The 25,877-nt window shown below is 40.0% G+C and overlaps 1 protein-coding gene across 3 annotated transcripts in view; it reads left to right on the top strand.

Annotated features, from left to right (window-relative positions):
• CNTNAP4 (contactin associated protein family member 4) overlaps positions 1 to 25,877 on the top strand; it is a 462,372-nt gene that overhangs the window by 349,383 nt on the left and 87,112 nt on the right. For all 3 annotated transcript variants that reach the window (XM_019478107.2, XM_059724866.1, XM_059724865.1), the window contains 4 exons: positions 5,365 to 5,514; positions 13,356 to 13,527; positions 19,592 to 19,698; positions 24,177 to 24,296. In XM_019478107.2, the coding sequence (XP_019333652.1) occupies positions 5,365 to 5,514; positions 13,356 to 13,527; positions 19,592 to 19,698; positions 24,177 to 24,296 (549 nt within the window). The remainder of the gene's footprint in view (positions 1 to 5,364; positions 5,515 to 13,355; positions 13,528 to 19,591; positions 19,699 to 24,176; positions 24,297 to 25,877) is intronic.

Here is a 25,877-nt window from a genome sequence, read left to right as displayed (position 1 = left end):
AGTCGCTGATGAAGACATTAAAGAGTATCAGTCCAAGGACCGAGCCCTGCGGGACCCCACTGCCCACACCCTTCCAGGTCGAGACCGACCCATCCACCACAACTCTTTGGGTGCGGCCCTCTAGCCAATTCGCCACCCACCGGACTGTGCAGTCATCCACATCACAGCCTCTTAGCTTGTTCACCAGTATGGGGTGGGATACTGTATCGAAGGCCTTCCTGAAGTCTAAGTATACGACATCCACCCCTCCTCTTGTGTCCAGGCGTTTCGTAACCTGGTCATAGAAAGAGACTAGATTGGTCAGGCACGATCTGCCTGCCACAAACTTGTGCTGGTTTCCCCTCAGCATAATTTGCCCTGCCGGGCTCTCACAAATGTGAGCCTTGATAACTTTTGCAAAGACTTTACCAAGGATGGAGGTGAGACTGACTGGCCTATAGTTGCCCGGGTCCTCCTTCCTCCCCTTTTTGAAAGTGGGGACCACGTTAGACCTTTTCCAGTCCTCCGGGACTTGGCCCGTGCACCACGAGCGTTCGAATATTCCTGCCAGTGGCTCTGCAACGATGTCGGCCAGTGCCTTCAGCACCCTCGGATGGAGCCCATCCGGGCCTGCCGATTTAAAGGCATTCAGTTCTTCCAAATGACTCTGCACCACCTCAGGATCTATGTATGGAAGTCTGGCGCCTTGCTGCTGCCTCTCTACAACCCCAGTGAGAGACTTGTCGTGCCCCTCACTTAGGAACACTGAGGCAAAGAACTCGTTGAGGAGTTCAGCCTTGTCCCCCCTATCTGTCACCAATTGTTTCTGCCCATTTAGCAGTGGTCCTACTCCTCCCTGGGCCTTCCTTTTACTCCCAATATATCTAAAAAACAATTTCTTGTTGTCTTTTACTTGGGTTGCCATCCTCAGCTCCATGGTAGCTTTGGCCCGCCTAACTGCCTCCCTACAAGCACGAGCAGAGGAGGTATATTCGTCTTTAGTGATCTCACCCTGTTTCCACTTTTTATGTGCTCCCCTTTTGGCCCTTAGGCTGCCCTGGATTTCTCTGGTCAGCCATGGGAGCTTCCTGGCCCCTTTCCCTTTTTTGCCTCGCTCGGGGATCATCTTGCTTTGTGTCTGAAGGATCGTTTCCTTTAGGCACAGCCACCCTTCTTGGGCTCCCATCCCTTCAAAACTCCTACTCTGCAGTGCTTCCTTGACTAATCGCCTGAGTGTATTGAGATCAGCTTTCCTAAAGTCTAACACTTTCACCCTACTAGTTACCTTACCCACTCGCTGTCTTATGTTGAATTCTATTATTAGGTGATCACTGTCTCCCAAATGGCTACCGATCTGGAGGTCCCCTATCATGTCATCCCCTGTTGCCAATACCAGATCCAGTATGGCATTCCCCCTAGTGGGACCATGCACCTCCTGTGTCAGGTGGAGGTCCTGTACACAGGTTAGAAACCTGCGTGAGCGATGGGACCTTGCTGTCTGCATCTCCCAGCAGATGTCCGGGTAGTTTAGATCCCCCATGACTACCGCCTCTTTAGCTTTTATGGTCTCCGAGAGTTGCCTCAGGAGCCCCGCATCTATTTCTTCCCCTTGGTGTGGGGGTCTGTAGCAGACCCCTACCACCAAATCCCTTTCTCCTTGCCCCCCATGTAGCCTAACCCACAATCCTTCTACTTCCTCAACCTTGGATTCTGTCTTGATGAGGGTTGATGTATATTGCTCACTGACATAAAGTGCAACCCCCCCCCTTTCTTCCCCGACCTGTCCTTTCTATACAATCTATAGCCCTCAATATGTACCGCCCAGTCATGGGATGAATCCCACCAGGTCTCTGTTAGCCCCACTAAGTCATAAGTGTTTAGTGCAAGCAGGAGCGCTAATTCAATGTATTGAAGATGTATTGGCAGGTTTTGCATTTCTTGTTATGGCATGGTCTGGATCCTTTTGGTGTGTTCTGAACTTGAGGAAGTTAGGATGGGTGGCTCTGGGAAGATCTTTTTAAGAATAGGGTCTCTTTCTAGTATGGGTTGCAATTGTTTGAGAATTTTTTATACAGGTTCAAGGGAGGAGTGATAAGTCATCACCAGCGGTGTGCAATTTGTGGGGGCCTTTCTTCTGTACTGCAGCAGTTCTTCACGTGGTATCCGGGTGGCTCTTTCAAACATGCGATCTATCTCTCTAGAGTAGTGTCCTTGTTGGGTGAAAGCCTTTTTAAAATTAGTGAGGTGGCAATCCTGGGCGTTCTCTTCAGTGCAAATTTGGTGGTATCTGAGGGCTTGGCTGTATATCACAGCTTTTTTTGATGTGTTTAGGGTGATTGCTGGTTCTGTGTAGATATGTATGTTGGTCTGTGGGTTTCTTGTATAACGTGGTCTGTATTTGATCATTCTGGATACTGATCATCATGTCTAAAAAGGAGATGTTGCTGCTGGAGTATTCTAGAGAAAGTTGGATGGAGGGATGGTGATTGTTGAATTTCTGATGGAACTCAATCAGAGATTGTAGGTTTTCAGTCCAAACGATAAAGATGTCATCAATATATCTTAAGTATAGCAAGGGTTTGATGGTGCAGTTCTTGAGGAAGTCTTCTTCCAGGTGGCTCATAAAAAAAGTTGGCATACTGTGGGGCCATTTTAGTGCCCATAGCTGTTTCCATCATCTGGAGGAAGTGTTGGTTATTAAAAGTGAAATTGTTGTGTGTGAGGATGAAGTGTATAAGGTTAGTAATATCTTTGGGTCTGTATTCTGAGTTGTAATCTTGTTCCTGTAGATATGTAAGGCAGGCTTGGATGCCATCTTGGTGTGGGATGTTGGTATATAGGCTGGTAACATCCACGGTAGCTAGGATTGTGTTGCTGGGAAGGTGGTCTATGTTTTTAAGTTTCTGTAGAAAGTCTGTAGTGTCTTGTACAAAACTACATTTTCACTGACTACCTGTCTTGTATGCATACCAGACCAGCTGCTGGCTTCTTTACTTTTCATTCCATCCAGGAAGAGCACACACCAACTGCTGAAACTTCCTTAGCCTGATGAAGGGTTTTTGAACCTGAAAGCTTGCTTAATAATTATTTTTCAACTCTTTGGGTTGGTCTAATAAAAGATATCAGATTCACCCAAGGAACCTTGTTTGACTGTACCAAGGCTTTTGATACAGCATCCCACAACATTCTGACAAGCCAGCAAGGGAAGTATGGGTTGGATAAATGGTCTCTAAGGTGGATAGAAAGCTGGCTCATTTGTTAGGCTCAACAGGGAGTGATCAATGGCTCAATGTTTAGTTGGCAGCTGGAATCCAGTGGAGAGCCCCAGGGGTTGGTTCTGGGGCCCATTTTGTTCAATAACTTCATTAATGATCTGGAAGATGGGATAGACTGCACCATTAGCAAGTTTGCAGATGACACCAAGCTGGGGGAAGTAGTAGATACGCTAGGGGGTAGGGCTAGGATTCAGAGTGATCTTGACATATTAGAAGATTAGGTGAAAATGCATCTAATGAGGTTGAAAAAGGAAAAGTGCAAAGTCCTGCACTTAGAATGATCCCATGCACTGGTACAGACTAGGGACTGACTGGCCATGCAGCAGCTTTGCAGAAAGGGACCTGGGGGTTACAGTGGGCAATAAGCTTAATATGAACCAACAGTGTGCCCTTGTTGCAAAGAAGGCTAATGACATACTGGGGTACATTAGTATAATAGAATCATAAAATTAGATTGAGGGAAGTGATTCTTCCCCTCTATTCAGCACTGGTGAGGCCACATCTGCAGTATTGTATGCAGTTTTGCCCCCCCCCCCCCCCAACCGCTACAAAAAGGATGTAGACAAGTTGGAGAGAGTTCAGTGGAGGGCAAAGAAAATGGTTATGGTGTTGGGGCCATGACTTATAAGAAGAGGCTGAGGTAATTAGGTTTATTTAGTCTGAGGAGGAGAAAACTGAGATGGGATTTAATAGCAGCCTTCAATTACCTGAAGGGGGGCATGTCTAGATGAGATACTTAATGTTCAGTAGACTAATTCTACTGTGCATTAGCACATCGCAGCAAAAAAAAAATGCTAATGAGCTAATGCACAGTCAAATTAATCTACTGTGCATTAAGCATCGCAAAAGACCATTGCTAATGCGCATTAGTGCTGGCTACTGAACATTTACATAGTACCTAATAGTAGAAGTACTAAACTTAATGCTCAGTAGCAACAGCACATTAATGCAAGTGTAGACACACCCAGGTAGTTCCAAAGACGATGGAACTAAACCATTCTCAGTGGTGGCAGATGACAAAACAAGGAGCAATGTTCTCAAGGTGCAGCAAAGGAAAGTTTAGGTTAGAAACAACTTTCTCACTAGGAGGATAGTAAAGCACTGGAACAGGTTACCCAGAAAAGTTTTGGAATCGCCATCCTTGGTGGGTTTTAAGACCCTGCTAGACAAAGCCTTGGCTGGGATAATCTAGTTGGGGCTGGTCCTGATTTGAGGAGGGGGTTGGACTAGATGACCTCCTGAGGTTCCTTCCAACCCTAATTTTCTATGATTCTATGATTCAAGCAGGAAACAGGATCGATAAGCATGAAATGAGCTTTGGCTCACAAAGGCTTATCCATTGTCTGTGTTATACAGAAAAAGTATCTAATATAGCAAAGAGATGGTAATGAGCGATAAATCCATTGTCTGTGTTAAGTCCTGTGTGTGTGTGTATGTGTGCGTGTGTGTGTGTGCACGCACGCGCGCCCAGTGGATTATGATTTTTTTTGTTCCGAGGCATTTTGCATATTTTCCTTGAATACAAGGACTGAGAGACCAGAAAGGGAGTGGTTGATTTGTTAAAATTATTTTCATACTAGTGATTGTGTATTTCTATCCTTAGTTCACTCCACCCCTACCAAAAATATCTGCTGATTTTTGCTGTGGTTATTCTAGCATTTACAAGATGGGTTTCAATAAAACGGCTATGTTTTATTTTAAAAGATGAAATAATGCCCTGAAAATAGCAATAAAACTCTGTGATATCTGTAAAGTGCAGAATGAGACATCACCATAATATTTTAATGATAACTTTCTCAGATAAAAGGGCATTTTGTATAAGCACTACATTGGAAGGATACACTGCTGATAATTAGGGACATTACAACTATTGTTTGTACATTCATAGAAGGATTTTTTTAACTATTAGAAAATGACTTTTATTTATTTCACAGAAGACAAAACTGTATCCTCTCTTTTTCATAGTTTTATTTATTTACTTTGTCTTTGACTTGCTTTGTAAGTTATTGAATGTTTACTGTGTTCTTGCTGCTTAAAACCCATAAGTATTAACTATTTTAAACATGTATTACTCAAAGTTATGTCATTTTATGCTTTCTTTTTCTTCTAGGTGCTGGATTAAACAATGGTCAGTGGCATTCAGTTTTTTTATCTGCCAAAAGGAATCGTATGAGTATAATGGTGGACAATGATGGAACCTTATCTGCTCATGCTACAGTACCTATGCAGATTTATTCAGGAGACACTCACTATTTTGGAGGTGATTTTTTTTTAATATACTAGAAATAGCCTAGGGTTAAGCAATATGCTTTATTCTTGGCCTGTATTTTTTAAAGTGTTTCAATATTTGTTTTACCATCAAGTTCTGGGTACCCAGTTTCAATCTCTCTCAAAGGATCTGATTTTCAAAGTGGGCTTTTGGAAGTGCCTGGAATTATGGCTCTTTTCAGTCTTATGAAGCTGGCACCATATTAATTTTAATGAACAACATCATTAATCACTTTTGAAAAAGTAGTCCCCTAATATTACTCTATCATTCATACAATTAGTAAGGTGGCCACCTTAAGAAGCACCAAGAGCTATATTCTTTCTGCAAAAAAGATTTCTGTTGTAGGAAAAAAAATCAAGTTTATTTGTATTAAAGCTGGGGGGAGGGGGGGGGGTGTCCTTCTAATTTTTCTAGATAAAATGTTATTTTTTCTCCTCAGGGGTTGTTGACCTGTAATATTACACCCTTATTTTGGGTGGTAAATTATGTGTGCTCGAAAGAAAATCTGTACTGGTAGTTCCTTTTGCTGTACTTGTAAGGTGCCTTGTTTATGTTTAGCATCATAAATGATAAAATAATACCCTTATATAAGTGACAATTTGATGTAACCTATGTTTTTTCATAGATTTTCAAGGTAAAGATGGCCATTGCATTTATCCCAGATAATATATGCATCAAATTTCTAAAGTCCCGTTTTCAAAAGTACCTTAGGTACTTGGGGTAGAATCCTATTCCACTTCAGTACATAAATGGCAGTTACACAGCTAGCTTTGGAGTCTAAGAATGCATGTATATGTGCCAGGAGGCTGCTCCGATGCACTGTAATTACACTGCATTGGAGCAGCCTTGATTAATCAAGTATGCTAGAGGTGCTAATTAGTAGGCCTGTGTGAAGCAGCAAGTATTTGCTTCAAATTTGGATTCAGCCAGTTCAGGGGGACAGTGATTCAATTTGGTGATTTGAATCACTCCTGATTTGATTCGACCAAATTGGATCTGGAGATTCAGTGCCGATTCCGAGATTGGGCCATAGATTAAACAGGCAATAGTCCTTGACCACACTGGACACAAATGTCTCCAGTTGGTAAGTCTGTTGTGGTGGGCAGAGGGGGAGGGAAGGGGTGTGGGAGGGGACAGATCAATACCCCCACAGCAAGGGAGAGATTAGGGCTGGGGCTGGGACAAACTGGCCAGCTGGGGAGGGGGGTATGGGATTTGGGGAGGGGAGCTCCTACCACTGTGCGCTAGAGGTCCAGGAGCTGTTTTTCCAGTTGCTCCTCTGGTAGCTCTTGCCACTGGCCGGGGGGGCATAAAAGTGGGCATGTAACCCCAGATCTGTGTGGGGCAGGCTGGGCCAGGCTGCACTCTGGGAGGCTAGCCCTAGCCACCTGCCACTGGGCTGCACTCAGAGTGCAGGCCTGGCTCCACCCGCCCTGCAGAGCACAGTCGAGTGGGGACTATGGGGGAGCTACAGCCACCCTAAAATTCCCCATTGCCTCTGCTGCTGGCCCTGCCCCAATCTGGGTGCATGCACCCGCCCCCATGCCCTCCCGGACTGGAAGCGAGAGCTGCCAGAAGAGCCTCAGGGAGAACAGCTCCCAGACCAGCAGTGCACAGTGGTGGGAGCCCCTCTTCCCAAGTCCCCCCTGCTCTGGCTGGGCAGCTTGTCCCAGCCCCAGTTTGAATCGCTCCTTCACTGTGGGAGCATTGATCTGTCCTCCCATGCCTCTTCCCTCCCCACTCCACCCACCACAACAAACTTATCAGCTGGAGGCAGCTGTGTCCAGCATGGTTGAGGACTGCTGCCTGGTTAGTCTGTGGCCTAATCTACAAATTAGCACCAGATCCCTGCAAATTAATCTGGAGGCTTTCAAATCTATTTGGACCCTTTAATGGGTCTCCTGATTCAATTCAGATTCAGAGATTCAGCCACCGAATTGGGCCAAATCTCCTCAGAATCAAATTGGTTACTGAAGCTTCGCACAGCCCTACTAATTAGCACACTTCAGTCAGCCTCCGCATTTCATATATCAGCATCCTTATGTTTCAAAACAGCATCTTGAAGTGCATGGACACTGATGCATTAGACTGTGAGTGCTTTAATTAGAGCAGCTCTTGAAGCTGCTCTAATTGAAGTGCCCCACCCACAGAGCACATGTAAAAATGTTTTAAAGGCCCTTCTAGACTGCCCTTATACTGTAATCTGAACAGATGCTAATCAGCTTAATGGAGCAGTTACATGGTAAGGTGAGAAACCACTCTGACTCTCTTTCACCTACACTGCTGTGACTTGCCACTAGAGGCTTCATGAACAGGGTCTGGACTAGGACCAGGACCCATTCGCTGTTCCTGCCAAGCAGATAGTGGGCCAACCACTGTGTTAGTATCAGTGAGACCAGAAAGACCCGGGGAAACAGCTTCCCTGGGGCTTTCTGGTCTTGCTGAAGCTGATACAGAGGTTCTGCAATGAGAGCAGGGCTGCCAGGGATTAAGTAGACTGCAGACTGTAGTGCCATGTAGGGATTCCCAGAGTTACATAAACAAGGGTAAAGTGGCTGAAGGGTTTGCTCAGGGTTTGCAAGCCCAATCAGGGTGTTTGCACCATTGGGATGTGAATTTGCAGCAGGCTCTGCACACAGATATAGCAGTGTGATAACCAGCTGAAGTTTGGGGCTGAAGAATGCATGCATGTGATTGGACAGCTGCAATTCCAGGGTGGGAAGCCCAGAAAAAAAAAGGGAGAGGTCTGGGGGAGAGAGTAGCTGAGGGCTGCGGGGAGAACATCTGTTTCTGAAGGGGAAGCTACCAGGACAGTTGCTTCTGACAGGACTACTGGCAGAAGAATTGTTGCTGAGTGAGCTGCTAGTAAGGGCAGAGGATAAAATATAGGCAGTCCTCGGTTTTACAACGCAATTGATTCTTGAAAACTGTGTCTTAAGTTGAAACGTTGTAACTCAGAACTGATTTTCCCATAGGAAACACTATCTTAAATGGAGGATTGGTTCCTGAACCAAGTCCTGATACCCTATTTCCACCAAAAATATCCCAGAATTTTGTACTCAATCAATTATAGATGAGTAATATAGAGCTACATTAATGTATTTGTATTGTAAATAGCAATCATATTGATTTGGAAGGACTTCTTTGAGGTGACTTTGGTGGACTTTTTGAAGGGTTCTTGTCTGAAGTTTTCTCAGGAGTCTTGGCTGCAGGTTTTCTGGAGTCTTGTCTGCTTTCTTAAAGAAAGTGTTCGAGCAAGTTTGGACATGTTCTCCAGGGAGAAGGGCAATGCAGTGAACTTGTTCGCTGGCATGGCATGGCGTCAGATCAAGTATTGTAAAGTCAAAGCAGACATCAGAAAGTTGAAAGAGGGTGTCAATTTATAAACATTGTAAGTGCAAAATGTTGTAATTCAAAACATTGTAAGTCAAGGACTACCTGTACTGGGTACCCAGGATTGCTTGGTATCCTTTACTAAAGGAGCAGGGTTTGTGCAAACCAGTTCCTCTCCCCACTCTTTAGTTCCCTGGGTGCAGGGATTCACTGGGAGGGAATCGGGGAAAGGTTCTCTGGGAGAGCTAAAGAAAGCAGTAGAGAATCTTGGCTTTGTGGGAGCTCCAGCAGAGAGCTCAACAAAGTACAGCCAAGAAGGGACATTCCAGGTGCCAAACACAGGGGAGATGCCTTGGGGAAGCATTTAGGGATGATGTGATTGTTTGCAGGCATCCAGGAAAGACTGGAAAAGGGAAAAAAAAACCCGGTCTCAGGAGCAGCACACCTGAGGCCCTGACAGACGACTCCCATCTTCTGACCAGATGACAGCATTGCCACTCCTCTTCAGGGGCAGAGTGAGCACAGCTCCATGGGTGCTCAACTGCAACCATCTTACAGTTAATTGCTTTGCTGTGGACAGAGTGATTCTGTGGGGATCTGGCTGATTAGGTGCATATACCTGTTATAAGTCGCCTAAGTGCTAAATTTCAAAACAAATTTGCTTTTGCTATATGATAAGTATTTGCTTCTGTTTGCTGGTATAGATTATTATCAAGCACATAGAAAAGATTGTGTTTGTTATCTATATGATATTGAATCTGTTAGTTTCTCTTTTTGTAAATAATAAATTATTGTCAATAGTCATTTAGTGTGTGATCTGGTGTGGGAGAGAACCATGGGAGGGAACTCCACGGAGTGGTGGCTTCCAGCCTGTAGACAGAGTGGGAGTTGACCGAGACCTATCGGCACTCCAGGATCCCGAAATGTGGATGTGGCTATGGGTAGCACCACTGCCAGGTTTACACAAGCTAGCTTTGATTCCAGGAGCAGTCTAGGCAGGGCTGCACAAGCTAATATAGCTTGCTTTTTGTTTAATACTAGCTTGAGTATCTCTCCATGACAGAGGTGTAGGCTGTGTAGGCACACCCTGAATTTTATTGGTTCTGGAATTAGGCTTTAAATCTTGGTCTTCTTCATCCCATATGAGTACCCTAAGCACTAGAACACACAGACACATGCAGCAGCATGCAGACCTATATTATGTTTTGTAACGCACACAAATGAATGGGCCCTGCTGGTAAGATAGCCAGTAACATTGCTTGTTAGTAGTCATTTCAGGGCCTCCAGGACTTTGGCTTGAACTAGGATTCTGCAAAAGTCCTTAGCTGTGGGATGGCATCAGTACATAAGCATTTTGTACAGGTCCACTGAAGGAACTACAGTACCTAGAATGCTTTCAAGGATGGTAGTGTAGCTTAAATAGTGAATTTAGGTACTGAGTAACTTTTATGATATATACCCTTAAGCACCTTTGGAAAGTTTTTCTTATTATAAGCTACTACATACATAGACCAGAAATCTCACCAAGTGATTTCTACATTAAAGTCATAGCTTGTGGCTGCTGATGGTTTTGTACGTACCCCCTAGGTATGCTCTGAATTAATCAGGATAAGCAAAGTACGTCAAGATTTTGGGGGGAGAAAGTTTAAGATGTTATTTTTATTCATTGCTTATCCTTGGTCTAAAACATGGTAGGCATTGGGAAAACATGAGAAATGGTGATTATTGTTCAATAGTTAAAAATAAATTAACTTATTATACAACAAAAATTAATTGGATCTACTAACATTTGTGAATAATGCTATGCTAGCAAATATACCAAAGTTTACTTTTGGTACCATATAAATTATATTATGTCCCTGTGTTTAATCTCATTTGCAGAGATTTACACATGTTATTTATAATTTTCAAATTTCACTGGAAAGGCAGAAAGCTAATAGGATTAACATGAAAGTTTCCTTGGATACAATGCTGATGATAAAAACCTAGATAGAAAACAAAGAATGAGGGGAGTGATAAAAATATCTTAATATTTGTATGAATGCAGGAAAAGATATATTCTTTCATTTTCATCTTTTTGCATTGCTTTTGGTTCCTGATTATGTGATTTGCACCAGTGAGTATTGTAGGGCTTATGGCACAGGTGCACAGCTCAGAAGGGATGTGGATGGTGCAAAAAAATGGCATAACCAATTAAGCTGTACAGCAGGACATTTCTATCTATCTTTTGGGGAACAAATTATTGCCAAGAACACTGAAAGCTCTAATTGCCTGTCCACCCCTCAGCTTCTCTGAATGCAGCTTTATGATCAAACCAGCAGCTTGTACAATGTCATACTAACTTGCAAAATGGCCTTTGAAAAGCCTTGGAGTTTGAAAAACCCTTTTTTTTTGTCATATTCCACTGCTTCAATTTCTTCTCTCCTTTTCTCACTTTTAGGTTGCTGAAATATGCACAATGTTTTTGCATTCCTATTGTTAAAATATGAAAATATGTCTTCCAGTGGAAAAGATGTAATTTCTTAGGAATATAAAGTATTTTAGAACTATAGAGTCTTAGCTGAGAATATATTTAATTAGTATGGAAATTCTTTAGCTTTATGATGTCAAACACGAGCCCTGATCATGCAGGAGTCAAGGAGATGCTGAATCTTTCAGTTCTTGTACTTTGAAATGATAATAGTGATTGGCAACTGTAAGGGCAAGGAGAGATTAATGAAAAATACATAAGCACATAGGGTGAATTCCATAATTTATGGAATTCTTTTCTTCGCTTTGATATAGGATAACTTAGTACACTGGCCACAAGCCTAACACTGCTTGCATTAATATTAATGCAAATGATTTATTCTTTACCAATAGCATGATTAGAAGACAAAATGTTTCAAAAGACAGAGAATAAGAAAGAATACGGAACTGGATTCAGTTGGTGTTGCAGAAAATGGTATTATTTCAGCTTAGTAAAGGATAAAAATGCCAAAAAATGGAATTGTACTAATTATATATGTCTATTTCAAAAATACAAAATTAACTGGAGAAATTCAGCTAAAGACTTGCCTTATTATCACTATTCTAGCATTATGTACCAACATAGTATACCAACAAATACAGGAACAGATTTGTAAGATGTTGGCTTCAAATTCTACTCTCACTTAGAACCCTGAAAGGCATTAACTTGTAATTCTTTGCACCCAATACTGATTATTAAATATTTTCATCTCCCTCTGAAAGCAATGAGATTTGAGAGGTAAGTCATTTACCAGACTAGGGGACCTTGTTCTGTTTTTATTTTTATTTTTTTTCATGTCCTACATTTTAAGTTCTAAAAAGCAGTTGACTCTTTAATGTTGGTTTCCACTCTCTGTAATGTATTTCTTAGTTTCCATTGTCATTTCATTTTCCTGTATAGTAAATCTCAGCATAGAGCTACCTATTAACTCTATGGAATAGAGAATGGTCTTTCAGTCATTGAATGCTAACGTTATGAGACAAGAAGCTCTTTGACTGATGTGACCCAGGAGACAATACTTTTTAATTAAGATCAAAGGACTGTCCTTGTGAATCATTCCTGTAAGCAACATTGCCCCCTGAAATGAAGCCAGAAAACAAAAAGCAAAGCATTTTTTGTCACATAGATATTCAGTAACCAATTATCAATTGTATTTCAAGCCAAGTAAATGACTACCATAAAATTTCTTGAAAAAACAAGGGAAGTTTAGGTTGGATATTAGGAAAAAATCCCTCACTGGGTGGGTGGTGAAGCACTGGAATGGCTTACCTAGAGAGCTGGTGGAATCTCCATTCTTGGAAGTTTAAGGCTCGGCTTGATGAAGTTCTGGTTGGAATGATCTAGTTGGGGGTGGTTCTTCATTGAGCAGGAAGTTGGACAAGATTACCTCCTGAAGTCCCTTCCAACCCTAATTTTCTATGATTCTATGAAAAATAATAATAATTTAAAAAACTGTTTTTACATAAAGTGTTCATAATCTATGATCCAGTAACTACTTTTCTTTTCTATTTTCAACAGGTTTGCTGAGCAGTTTACTTTCAGTAGATTGAATTTATGCATTTTATTGGCCATATATTTGTATGTTCAAACATAATAGGCTCTGTTTAAAATTATAATAATTGAGTAAAAAGTTAGCTTATTGTAGATTGTGAATGAGTTATTTTAAAACAATAATAACCCAATAATATAATACCCTTGTGTTCATGAATATCTTGATTCCAAAAATATGAACCTTATTTGAATTTCAAAATTGAGGTTTAATTTATTTTACCACAATGTTTTGTGAAATTATTATTATAAAGTTACCTTAGAACACCTGAAGAATCTCTTGAACATCTTTAATATATCACAAGGCCCAAAGGCACCTAATTACTATTCAAATGTACTCCCGTAATTTTATCTCATAAAGATGTAAAATCCTTTTAAATATGTCAGCTATCTCTGTAAGAGTAATCTATTCTTATTGTTTCTATTTGTTTGTTTGTTTCAGGGTGTCCTAATAATGGTAATGGTTCTGACTGTAAAAGTCCATTTGTTGGTTTTCAAGGATGCATGAGACTCATTTCCATTGGTAACAAAGCGGTAGATCTGATTTCAATTCAGCAAAACTCCCTTGGTAATTTCAGTGACCTTCAGATAGACCTGTGTGGCATTATAGACAGGTAAGGGCAAATCTGATTTTTTATTTATGAAAGCATTTTTCTCAAACCTTTAACTGCTGTCAAGGCAGAGAGCTCTTAGAAAATACCTTATCTTGACTCTCCATACAAAAGTACTCTAAGTTCTGGTACAATTACAGTGCATTTATTGTAGGTGATCGTTATAATTGTTTTATGTCACTTAAAAATAAAACCACAGTATATATTGTTAAAAACATTTGACATACTTTTGAAATGTTTTAAAGTGTTATAAATATGTAGAATAAAGGTAGACACACAATAACTTCCTTCCTATGGTTTTGAGTCCAATGCTGTTTTCTTTTGGAGTATTCTTTTAAAAGTACGATACTGGGTAATATATTACCTATTATAGTTCGTCCTTGCAGAAGGTGGTAAAAATGGGGCAATTCTATTTTTCCATCTAGGGAAATTCACCCTATATTATGAAAATTTGCTAAGTAATACAGTTGATAGAGATTAATGTTGTCAATTTTCTTCTTAAGGAAAAAACAACAAAAATATTTTTTTTGTCATTTTAAGTAATTTATTTTCTTTAGCCTCAAAAAACATAATGATTTGTTTATTGTTTAATGTACATTATTCCAACCTTCATAAACTTACTCTGTATGTGATTCATGAAAACTATCAATCTCTCTTCTGAATAGATTCAGAACTGAGTTGTCATATACATTGCTGTGAATTGCTCCCTACTCAATAACAGGGTTGTTTTAATCCATCCTGGATCATTGATGGGGTATTATCAGGGAAATCATAACTACTACCTGTGCTGTTTTGACTTTTTCATAATAACAAAAGAGTCTAATATTTCCTTTTCTAATCCTTTTCCTAATTTTACCAAAAGGAGGATGGTCAAAAAATCTGTTTAAAACAAAACTCTGTCTCTTCAATTAAGTTAGATCTGAAAAATCTATGACTCCAAATGTTTTACTCCAAATGCTCATGAAATGCCTTTTAAAAATATGTACAGTTTTAACCTCTATTTTTGCCCTTGGTACTTTATTTTTCATTGGATATTACCCTTACTACTGAACTTTCTGAGCTGCAGTGAGGGCTAGGGGCACATTCTAGACAGGGATGGATGCAGAGGGGATGTGGTGATGTGTTTATTCCATTTTCAAACCATGCTGCAGAAGCAGCATCTAGGGACTTTTTTTCTAAGTCCCTGCAACAGGTGAGTATTCCTCCCCCTGGAATGGTCTCCCTTCTTCTTCATGCTCAGTGCCACTTACGGGGAAAGAGGTCTCCTCCTCTTTCCACCCCTCATATTCCGCCTCTCCCTTACCCACTGCTGCTCCTGTCCCTGAGCTGACCTTAGCAGCTTCCCTACCCTACTCCAGCTGGGTTGTGTGGGGAGCCAGGCTTAGCCAAGGACAGCAGCAGCCGCAGCTGATAAGTTCTTCCTCCCCACCTAGTCTTTCCAGGTGTTCCCTGCTGGCTCAGGAGTAGGCAGAGGGTGGAGGAATCAGCCTGCTGCCACCTCTCTGTCCACAGGTGAGTCTGATTCCTGCACAGTTGCTCCTTGCAGCCTCAGCTGAAGCAGGACAAGGAACAACTTGGACAGTGGTAGTAGGAGGCAGGTTTCCCCTTCCAGAGCCCAAAGACATAAGAAAAAGGGATCAGGGGAGAATGGGAGAGGAGATGGTGTTGAGCACGGAGGTGAAGAGACTGTGTACCAAGAGTGGGAGGAGAGTGGGGAAAACTCTTACCTGATTTGGGAACTTTAAAAAAAACCCTGCTGCTGCTGCTGCTTCTGCTTGGTGTGGTCTGCTCCACTCTGGTTTGGGGGAGGCTGAGACTGGGTATGGCCAACCCTGTAGTGGCAGTTGCTGTTTCCGCACCCCTTTTTTTTAAATCCTGGATTTGCCTATGACTCTGGATGACTTTGAGGTCTCCACTGAAGTCAAAGGAAAATCCCCATGGACTTCTGTAGGTTATGAATTTTATCATCTGAATTCTTGATGGCTGACCTCCAAATTCCATTATGGAACCCAACGCGAGGTATAAATCTCACCTACAGTTTTTTTTTAGTCTCAGTATCTCATGCTTCTCTCTTATTCTACCTTAATTTTTTCCCCTCCATTCAGTGTTACCTCATCCTATACTTCTAATCTCCCAAATTTCTGTTCTGTACTTCCTCTCCCCATCACATCCATGTATTTCATGCCCTGCCCCCTTAATTTTGAAAGTGCTGTTCTTACAGTTCTGGACCCAAACTACTACTACCATATCTAATAAACCACATGATCCTTTTTTATGCAATAAAAGGGAAGAATTGGGAGACAAATTGTGTGCAGGTCAAACAAGGTAATATGTGAGCTGTATAAACTTTAGTGAAACACTGTAGTACTTAAAGCCAAACAATTGGGGTAGTATGATAGTATCAGGATGGAAAATAGCCTAGTTGTCCTCTCAAGTCCATGATATAGTTGATACTAAGTACTTCCTCTGCTTTGAAGTAGAGGCTTAAATTTATTTTATGACTAGGTACTTTTAAAATAATCATTCCCTTCCAAAGTATGTTCTGTTAAATTATGGCTTCCCTATTAAATACAAAATTGCATTTCTTAACTATTTAAAATAACTAAGACAGCCCTTGCTTACATCCTCGGGTCCTTTGCATTCTCTTAAGTGTGCCTTGTCAGGTACTGCTATATATTATTTATATTAAAGACCAGAAATATTCACAGTATTCCAAACATCATTCCTGTCTCTAATACAGTGCTAGCTAAATTTCTTCAGAGTTATATGCTGTACCTCATTTATCCACCCTACCATTTTGATTGCTTTTTTATGCTGCTGTTAAATACTATGCCAGAGGTGTTAGATTTGTATCTACCTCTTCCCTAGATCCTTATCTCCCTGAATCTTTATAGCATATGGAGATTGTTACCCTTTTTGTTTTATGTCTGGTATCACCAATCTTATATTTTTCCCACACTGAACTGCATAAGTCACTTGAAGTACTTAGTCTCAGTCTTTTTTCAAGTCATTTGAAATTTTACTGCTTTTCTGATATTGTATTAACTCTTTCTATTCAGTTTGTATAACCATCATAGTTCATTACCGTGGTTCATGGTCTTTCATGTTTAGTGACACACAAAATGGTAAAAAAATGGGTCCTCATCTCAGTCATTGAATTACTGTTCTTCAGCTACTTTAATCCTGGACTCTTTTATTCTTGACTATTACAACTCCTTTTTCCATAACCTCCCTAGCTTTCAAATGACCTGGCATGTTCAGTGTATTTCTTCTCACCTTCTCATGTGTATAAAGTAGTACAGTCTCTTTTATCCATTCTTATACTAGCTCCATATTTCAGCATTCACTCTGGACAGTCCTCTATAGTTTATCCCAGGAACTGTATTTCATTTTACATACACAATCCCATAAATTGTGTGTTTGCTGGAGCCCAGCTTCTGGAACACCTTTTCTGTATGTCTTTCTTTGAACTAATTCTGTATGTCATTTCAAACCCCAGTTGAATACCTATGTACTCCTTTGCCTCTGACTACATTAAGGTTTGTTAACCTCTGTTTTGTAATACACCAGTGGTACTATATGGCCAAAGTATCTATTTGCAAGTATTCCCTTGTACACATATTTTCCATGTGTCTGGACAGAAAGTATCAAGCAAAACATGTCTTTATATATATCGATCTTCCCCTAGATCCATATTTAAGTGCACACTTTACTCTCTCCCCTTTGATTACTTACCAGTTCCCAATTCAATTTTTCTAAACCTATCATTGTAGTGGATGGCTTAAGTCTTTCTGTCAAACTTTGACAATAGATTGAGTCTATCATCAAAGGTTTTTCTTTTTTCTCCCAATCATTAAATATTCTGTCAACACATTTAGCTGTTCTATACCACTGATCCCTTTCAGTATGTCTTTTCTCTCAAAGGAATGGGTATAGTATTAGTCTACTTTTCCAACTGCAAACATAGAGATAATTGGCCAAGTTGTGAGCTTACCACAATTTATACCTTAGTAATATATAGATGAAATCGAACTACTATAATGATCTCTTCTGAAGAACAAAAAACTTCTACATTTAACACCTATCAAAAGTAACAGAAATTAGTTTTTGTATCTGTAGGAAAATAGACTCCAAACAATTCAGTTATTGAAGATCTTTTGTATATTTGTCATAGCCGTAATACTCAGTACTACATAATACCTCAGAAATATTTGTCCTCAACATCTTTCTGCGTTTCATCATTTTTTTTTTCAATTTTTGCTTCTTGTTCAATGTTGGTTTTCTAAGAAAATTTTAAAAAGTGACAGACAAAATGTTTTATTTACATAATCTTTTCACTCCCTCCTTTTGTAGGGTTTTTTTTTTTTAATTACCGTTTCTAGTTATTATCCTTAATTTGGTCTTCCACTTTAGCCTTTTTACTATATGATCGTTGTCTAGGTTACTTCATGGTCCATATAACCCTTGGCATATAAACATATCTCTGCAACTATTTCTCCTCAGTGTTCTTCTCTCTGATCCTTTATCAATTACTATATTTAATAAATACTAATTATACACAAGTCATCCCCAAAATAGCTCCAAAGGACAAGATGTCATCTTAAATGCCTTTCAAAGTGAGCACATTTGGTCTCTGAAGAGAGAATGCAGATGCATCTGTCATAATTACATTAGCCTCTACACAGAGGCATAGGCTAGCCCATTGAGAATTATTACCTTTGCTGTCTTGGCAGCAGTGTGCTATACAGGACATAGGATGAAAGGTTTCATCTATAGAGTTGAGATCTCCAGCATTCAGAAAGTTTATAAATAGAATTGTGCCAGAGAGGAAGTTAACAAAAATAATTCGGGTCTCTGTACATATTCTGTACATACTGGTATCTTTTCCTATAATTTGCAGTCTTAGGAATCAGATTGTTTAGAAAAGATTTCTTCAGCAGATAACTCATTTATAAAGTCCTGTATCCTGTCTTCCATGAAAAGGTGTGTTTCTATTCTGAGTCAGTGCATTAATTTGAAGATTAACTTTTGATTATCTCCAGTCTAGTTCTTTAGTTCTTAAGTTACACATCATTTGTAGATGTCATGCACTCAAAGTGTGTTATCAAGTACCATATGGCAAATGCCCGATCCACTCCCCTGCTGTTGTTTCCAGTTTAAGCCAAGAACTGTGCTGCGTACATTTAGATATTACCCCTATTTTGTAGCAGCATCAGTACAAATTGTTTGCAAAGATGTCAGTTCCTTCAGAAAAAAGCACTAGATTGTAAATCTCATTTCAGACAGTGTTGCAATTTTCCTTGCAATTTGTATAGAACTACTTTAACTTACCTAGTGACTGCTTTCTACTAAAACCTACAAGAGAGGAAAGGTCTAACATTCAGTGTTAAAAGATTTTAATTATACTTTAAATTGTCTCCAATTATATTAAACTTGATTCAAGCATCGTCAATTGCACCCAAGCTTTTCTTTTTGTAAAGACTATTAGAAAGATAAATCGAAATGGACAAGGAGTCAATATAAATGAAGACCATGTAAATGAGTTACAGATTGGTGATAACATTGTATTTGTCAAAAAAGGTGTAAAAGGAATCAAAATCATGACTGAAATATATACAAGGCAAAGCGTTGCGTAAGAGTGCAGAGCAGGTGTTGAATGCCAATTACAGAGAGTGCGTGTAGTCACCATTAGCATTAGAGGAAGTGTATATTCTTAATAAGTGATGATTGGACCTATTTATACAGCACGAAAAAACAAATAATTACAGGTAACTCTAAATATCATTCCTACTGATATTTACTCTTGAAGAACAGCTGCTTTAAATGGCAATTATTTAATATATGAGAAATCCAATATCTAGGTAATAAAGTTACTCTTTCTCCAGCTTTCTGTTGATGCTTTCCTTCAGAATTACTACAGAATTAATGCATATTCTTCTTATTTCTCCAATGTTTGCCTTTAGTATCACTTTTGTCACAAAGGTGGCTCTCTTGTTTTGATAGATATACTACTGTAATTATTAGGTAGTGGTACAATAAAGGATTATGTTTCTTTTTGTTCTTTTAGGTGTTTGCCCAAATACTGTGAACATGGTGGTGAATGTTCACAGTCTTGGAACAGCTTCTACTGCAATTGTACAAATACAGGATACATGGGGGCTACCTGTCATTACTGTAAGACTGAGATACTTTATTTCTACTGTTTTACTTGTGATGGTAATTTTATAGTAACTCAAGATTATATTTATATTAAAAGACATGTCAGTCTTGTTAATATTAACAAAGATATTCAACATTGATTTAAGAGGAGCTTTGAACAGTCCCTAAATAGTTTAGTAGTGCAAGACTTATTGAGAATCTTATTGTGCTCCATTTTTGTGCATATGAATCTTTCACTTAGTTAAAATGTTGGTTATGTCCTTATGTTCACACTTACCAAAGCTTTAAGTGAATGCTTAGTTTTGAAGTCAGTGAGCATTAACACATGCTTAAGTCATTTTTCAATTCAGGACCCAATTGCAGAATAACTCCAATAGAATGGCACTGGGCTAAACCTGACCTATGAGAGAGGAATCAGGGAACTCAGTCCATCAGGCATACCACAGTGGTGGTTTTTCACTTGGAGTTCCTCCAGTAAAGGGAGAACTTTAGAAAATATACATAATTGAATCAAAACAATACACATAAGCTACTTATGGTTTGAGCTTTGTTTTCCATTAGCATAACGTACCGCACAGAAGATGCTCCATAACAATGGCACATGTGAGATGAGCACCAAGTTCATTACTTAATTCTGTTTATTGGGACTATTTCTTAATCCAGGTCCTTACTCCAAGGTTCTGAATATGCATTTCCTAAGAAAGGAAAAAATATCAAGTGGCACACTAGTAGTATTGTTGTGATATAGCAACCAGGATCATCCAGGAAAAATATGAGACACAAGGATTTTTGAGGGTTATACATTTTATTAGATAGACATTTGGATACCTATACACCCTTCCTCAGATCTCAGTCAATACATTGCTACATCGAAAAGAAACAAGTGTGCTGATTAAACTTGTTTTAAAACAATATACACAACCTGCATAGCATATAATTGGTTCTTTTCATATAAGGGATATATGTGTAGAGTTCTGGGGTGTCTGGCAGTTCTCATAATTTTAAAAACTACTTCTTGAAATCTAAGCTATGATTTTTAAAAGGACAGTCTCCAACTTTTAGATTTTAGAGAAAACAGAAACAATAAAATACAGTAATTAGTAGCTTCCAGATTTATAATTAGGTAAAATTTTATGGGAGCTAGAGTGGGCAACATGAATGATCTTTCAGAGATCATTGCAACCAACTGCTCCTGTTGTATGATGTTAGAATACAACAAGACAAAAATTGAAGAGGAATATGATTTGATTAATTATATAGTAAATTAATGATGGCTTCAAAAATGAATGCCAAGACTTATTGTCTAATGGTTGTTACACTACACCAAAAGTGTATTTATAAGATGTTTAAAATGTTCTTGTTCATATTTATGTTGAAACATAGGCAGAGTGTACTGTATTTCTTGTATGCTTCATGGCCCCAAAATAAGACATGTATCTTATTATTGGGAAGGCAAAATGAAGGGAAAAAAAGAGAAGTTTCAGAGTTCTGATTGCATAGATCAGGGACAGGGCCTAATCTTCCACTCACTCACCCTCCCTCTTCTGCTCAGGCAAAAGCTAGTTTTAATGCTTTCACAGGTGAATTGTCTGCAGCTCTTAGGTGCTCAGCCAAGAAACTGTAGCTGCTGCTGAAGCCTGGACTCCATCAGCAGATCTAGGATTTTGAAAAGAGTTAAAAATAGTCTGCAGGGCCGTGAAATAGAAAGAGAGAAACCCAGAGTAGCTATCAGACACCAAAAATTGTGGAAGAAAGGACAGTTCGATTAGTTGAATATCACAGCCATTAAAAGGAGAGACGGTTGTTAACACCTGCTGAGTGAAGAGAGATTAATGGGATAGATTACAATGAGCCATGAGGTTAGTTGACTCCCTCAGCAGCCTGAATAGAAATGCCACTTCTTTTGCTGGCAGCCAGTTGGTTTTAAACTCTAAGTAGATCAGGAATCAAAAGAGTGTGACTGTACCATTGCACTCCTCCGCTGGCTCAGTCTCTGCTGGAATCTGCTCTTCCCTCCATGTGACCACTGGAGGGAATGGAAGAAAAAAAAGTAGCAGCCATTTTACAGGATCCCCATGCTTCTGTTTTGTCCAGAAAAATTCCATTTCTCTACTTAAGACATGAAACCCATTTTGGAAAGCTAATTTTTTGACATGGTATGTGAGTAATTTTGGTATTATATTAATAGTAAATCACTGTGAGGCAGACTGTCACGATGCTATGAAGGTTGCTGTAGTTTAGAAGTCAATCCCATTACTTTTTGGTTACAATAGTATAGTAATGGTTCTACCTTCTAAAGTATGTATGTGTTTCGGAGGGGTGGGGGGGGGGGTATCAATAACCTCAGTTCTGGGTAATTGAAGAAAAGAAATTATAATTCTTTAGCTACTGAATAAACATTGAGACTCAGTGTAAAGGGCCTAGAAGTTTGGACCAGTGGGAATGTTGTGAGGTGTGGTACTATGCTATTATCAAGGGATTATAATGTTGAATATTACTAGTCCTAGTACAAAATTCCTAATAACCATCATGCTACAGCATCACCTACTGCCTCCGCTGCCATAGTAAAAATTAAATTAAGGCTATTTACTGTAAGGAACTATAATCTGAATGACCTTAACTGTGCCTTCCAAATATTCCAGCAGGGGCAGGTAATATTTAGCTAATGAGGCTGTTTGTTACCCTTACTTTCAATATAATTGAGCTAAAGTAATATGACTATGATCAAACTGTAGTGCAACATTCAAAGAACTAAAAATAAATAGTAGGCCTGTGCGAAGCAGCAAGTATTCACTTCACATTCGGATTTGGCCAATTCAGAGGACAGTAATTCAAAGTGGAGATTCAAATCACTGTCCTGATTTTATTCAGCTGAATCAGATCTGAATGATTTGGCACTGTGTCAGAGATTTGGCCATAGACTAAACAAGCAGCTGACACAGCTACCTCCAGCTGATAAGTCCATTGGGGTTGGGGAAGGGAGGGATTGGGGCTGGGACAAGCTGCCTATCCAGGGCAGGGAGGCATATTACTTGAGGAGCATGGTGGGAGGGGTGGGATGTGGGCATGGCAGCACTTGGAGTGGGGGCTCTGCCCTGCTGCCACTTGCCCCTTCTGCCTGGAGCGAGCCACGCCTGCATCACGCCCCCCCGCCCTGCACTGGCTGGGCAAGTGGCAGCAGGGCAGAGCCCCTCCTCCCAGCACTGCTGCACCTGCATCAGAGCTGGGAGTGGAGACTCTGCCCTGCTGCCACTTGCCAGCCAGTGTGGGAGAGCAGGCGCTGTCGCCACTTGCCAGTTGGCACGGAGAGATGGGCACTGTCGCTGCTTGCCAGCCAGCATAGGAAGACGGGCACTGCCACTGCTTGCCAGCCAGAGTGGGAAGATAGGTGCTGCCAATGCTTGCCAGCCAGGGCGGTGGGGCTGGCACTGACACTGCTTGCCAGCTGGTGTGGAAAATTGTGGCAGGGTGGGCACTGCAGCTGCTTGCCAGCCCATGCGGGGTAGTGAGTGCTGCCAGTGCTTGCCAGCCAGCACTGTGGGGCAGGTGCTGTCGCCACTTGCCAGCTGGTGCAGGGAGGGTGTGGCAGTGCTGGGAGCGGGGGGCATGCCCTGTTGTCACTTGCCCCCTTCCGCCTGGAGCGAGCCAGCCCCAATCCTTCCCTCCCCCATGCCCCTTCCCTCCCCACTCCCCCAACCCCAACAGACTTACCAGCTGGAGGCAACTGTGTCAGCTCCCTGTTTAGTCTATGGCCTAATCACCAAATCATTTCCAAATCGATTCAGATGCTTTGAATCAATTCAGAGCTTTTAATTGTTTTCCCGACTTGCTTTGGATTTGGAGATTCAGTCCCTGAATTGGACAGTATCTCCTCTGAATTGAATTGGCTACTGAAGCTTTGCACAGACCTAATAAATAGTATTCTCCATACTCCATGTTCTTTACTTGGGAGGGTTTCCATTGGCTTTTATTGTCATTAAATTGGACCCAAAGGTTTTCACGTTATACAGTTGCTTAGTTATCTTGAAAGTTGAGCACAGAGTTGGTTAGCTGTGTTAGTCTGAAGTCAAGCAGAGGGTAGGGCACTATGTCACTTTAGAGACTAATGATCATATTTAAAGTTCATTTCCTAAAACATATATAATTTGAATAAAGACATTTTCCAAATATTACTCAAAATGTTATTCATTTTGGAATTACACATTTGTTGTCATATCCATTCATCTACTTTCTTTCTTCTATTACTGCAATACCTTGCTCAGGAAGCAAAAAGATAATCCTCAGAAATACCTATGGAAATATTCACTTTAAATAAAGATAAACGGTGTTTGCCAAATAATAGTGCTATTATTATTGCGTGATTTTTCCCTTATTTTCCTCAGTTTTGAATACACCATCATATAGGTGACCCCCCACCAACATATTTTTTCCTTGCCACAAATAGAATATAAAATGATGCCATTACATTTGTGATGGAAAATGTTCTTTTACAGCCATCTATGAGCAATCATGTGAAGCCTATAAGCACAGAGGGAACACTTCAGGCTTTTACTATATCGATTCAGATGGAAGTGGCCCCTTGGGACCGTTTCTTGTGTACTGCAACATGACAGGTGAGGTGATAAACTTCCTTAACAAACAGTTGGGTCTCTATGCATACTTATTATGTAGAAACATACAGTCAATCAAGAAAGCAGCCTTTTTTTTTTTCTCTCATGAATTTAATGTACACATACACAGCAAAATGAAGGTGACTCCTCAGCTCAGCTCAGAATACTGGACAGAGAATACATCAGAGGAATTAGAAGAGACTCAGACTGTGAAGTTAACATTGGATTCCTATTGTGCTAGCATAAATGGAATATGTGCCCTATTTGTAGAGAAGTTCATTTCCTGTAAAGCTGTGGTCTCATGAAGTTAGCTCTTCTCTGCAGGCATATAGGAACTGAGGAATAAGTGATTTTTTTTTTTTTTATGAGGAAGTTACAGATTGTTCCCCCTACCTTATGAAAGATTATAATTTAGAGTTGACCTTCACTTGGAATAAGGAATACTGATTTTAAATGTTGTCTTTCAGATGGCTTATAAATCTTTCAGATAAGGCTGGTTCAACTAGTAGAACTCTTACAGCTTCATTTTCAAAAACCTGCATTCCCTTTTCATTTCCAATTATTTACACCTCACAACTGCTGTCACATTTCTTAGTATTTGGTTGCAGGGTCAAACATGTATTCAGACCAATTGACTTCAAGTTTTCCTATCACTATGCATACTTGCAATTAACCTTAATAATTAAAGCTGAATCTTTTCAAAATCCAGCACACATTCACTTTTTATTCCATTTTCTTTTTGTTTTAATTAGTTTCTTTTCTTTATGCTGGTCAGTTTTCTACTAATTTTCACCTTAAGGTTTTATTTTATTTATTTATTTATTTAGATTTAATAGTGTAAAATTAAAGCTGTAAGGCCTGCAGATATTGTTTAAATTAACTGTTTACTTTAAAGACAACAGAAAAAGCAATAGAAATATTTCCTTTGGCTTTGTATTTTATGGTAATATAATTTTATACAACCTAAATTGTATGCTGTTTTACATGGTCCATGAGCTACTTTAATTTTGGCATTCCATTGAATACCTGATTTTGCAACTTTTATGATATTTTTTACCATGTTTTAGTGGGTTTGGGTTTGTTTTTGGTACCAGTGTGAAGGCACACCAAGGAGCAATAAAATAAATATCGTCTTACTTCTGTCTTGAGTCCTAGATATTTAAAATCCAGTGGATTATTTTTAAAAATCTCAATCAGTGTCATTTGCTGAACAGGTAAATGCAGATTTCTGTATTGATAGGTACATAAGTGATCTGTAAATAAGTGACACAGGTTGTAATTTTCAAAGGAGTCCAGGTTTTTTTTTTTACCACAGCTTTTACTGAAAATGATGAAAGGTAAGTTGAAACTTCTATTAATGTCAATGGGATGGAATTTATGTTGCATAGAATATCTCAACCAGTCACTCTGGGTACATCAGATGCTTGCTGCTCCCTGTCTGTGATCATGCAGCTTACATTAAGCCACGTGCTTGTAGATCAGAAGCACCTTGTACACATGCTTGTTGATGCCAGGAGCCATGTTAGGAATCCTGTGCAAATAACTTGGGGTAGGGAGATGGGCAGGTCCAAGGGATGTGCTTAT

The sequence above is a fragment of the Alligator mississippiensis genome, chromosome 3 (genome assembly GCF_030867095.1).
Source record: "Alligator mississippiensis isolate rAllMis1 chromosome 3, rAllMis1, whole genome shotgun sequence".
NCBI lineage: Eukaryota > Metazoa > Chordata > Crocodylia > Alligatoridae > Alligator > Alligator mississippiensis.
This window is presented reverse-complemented; position numbering and strand designations above follow the sequence as displayed.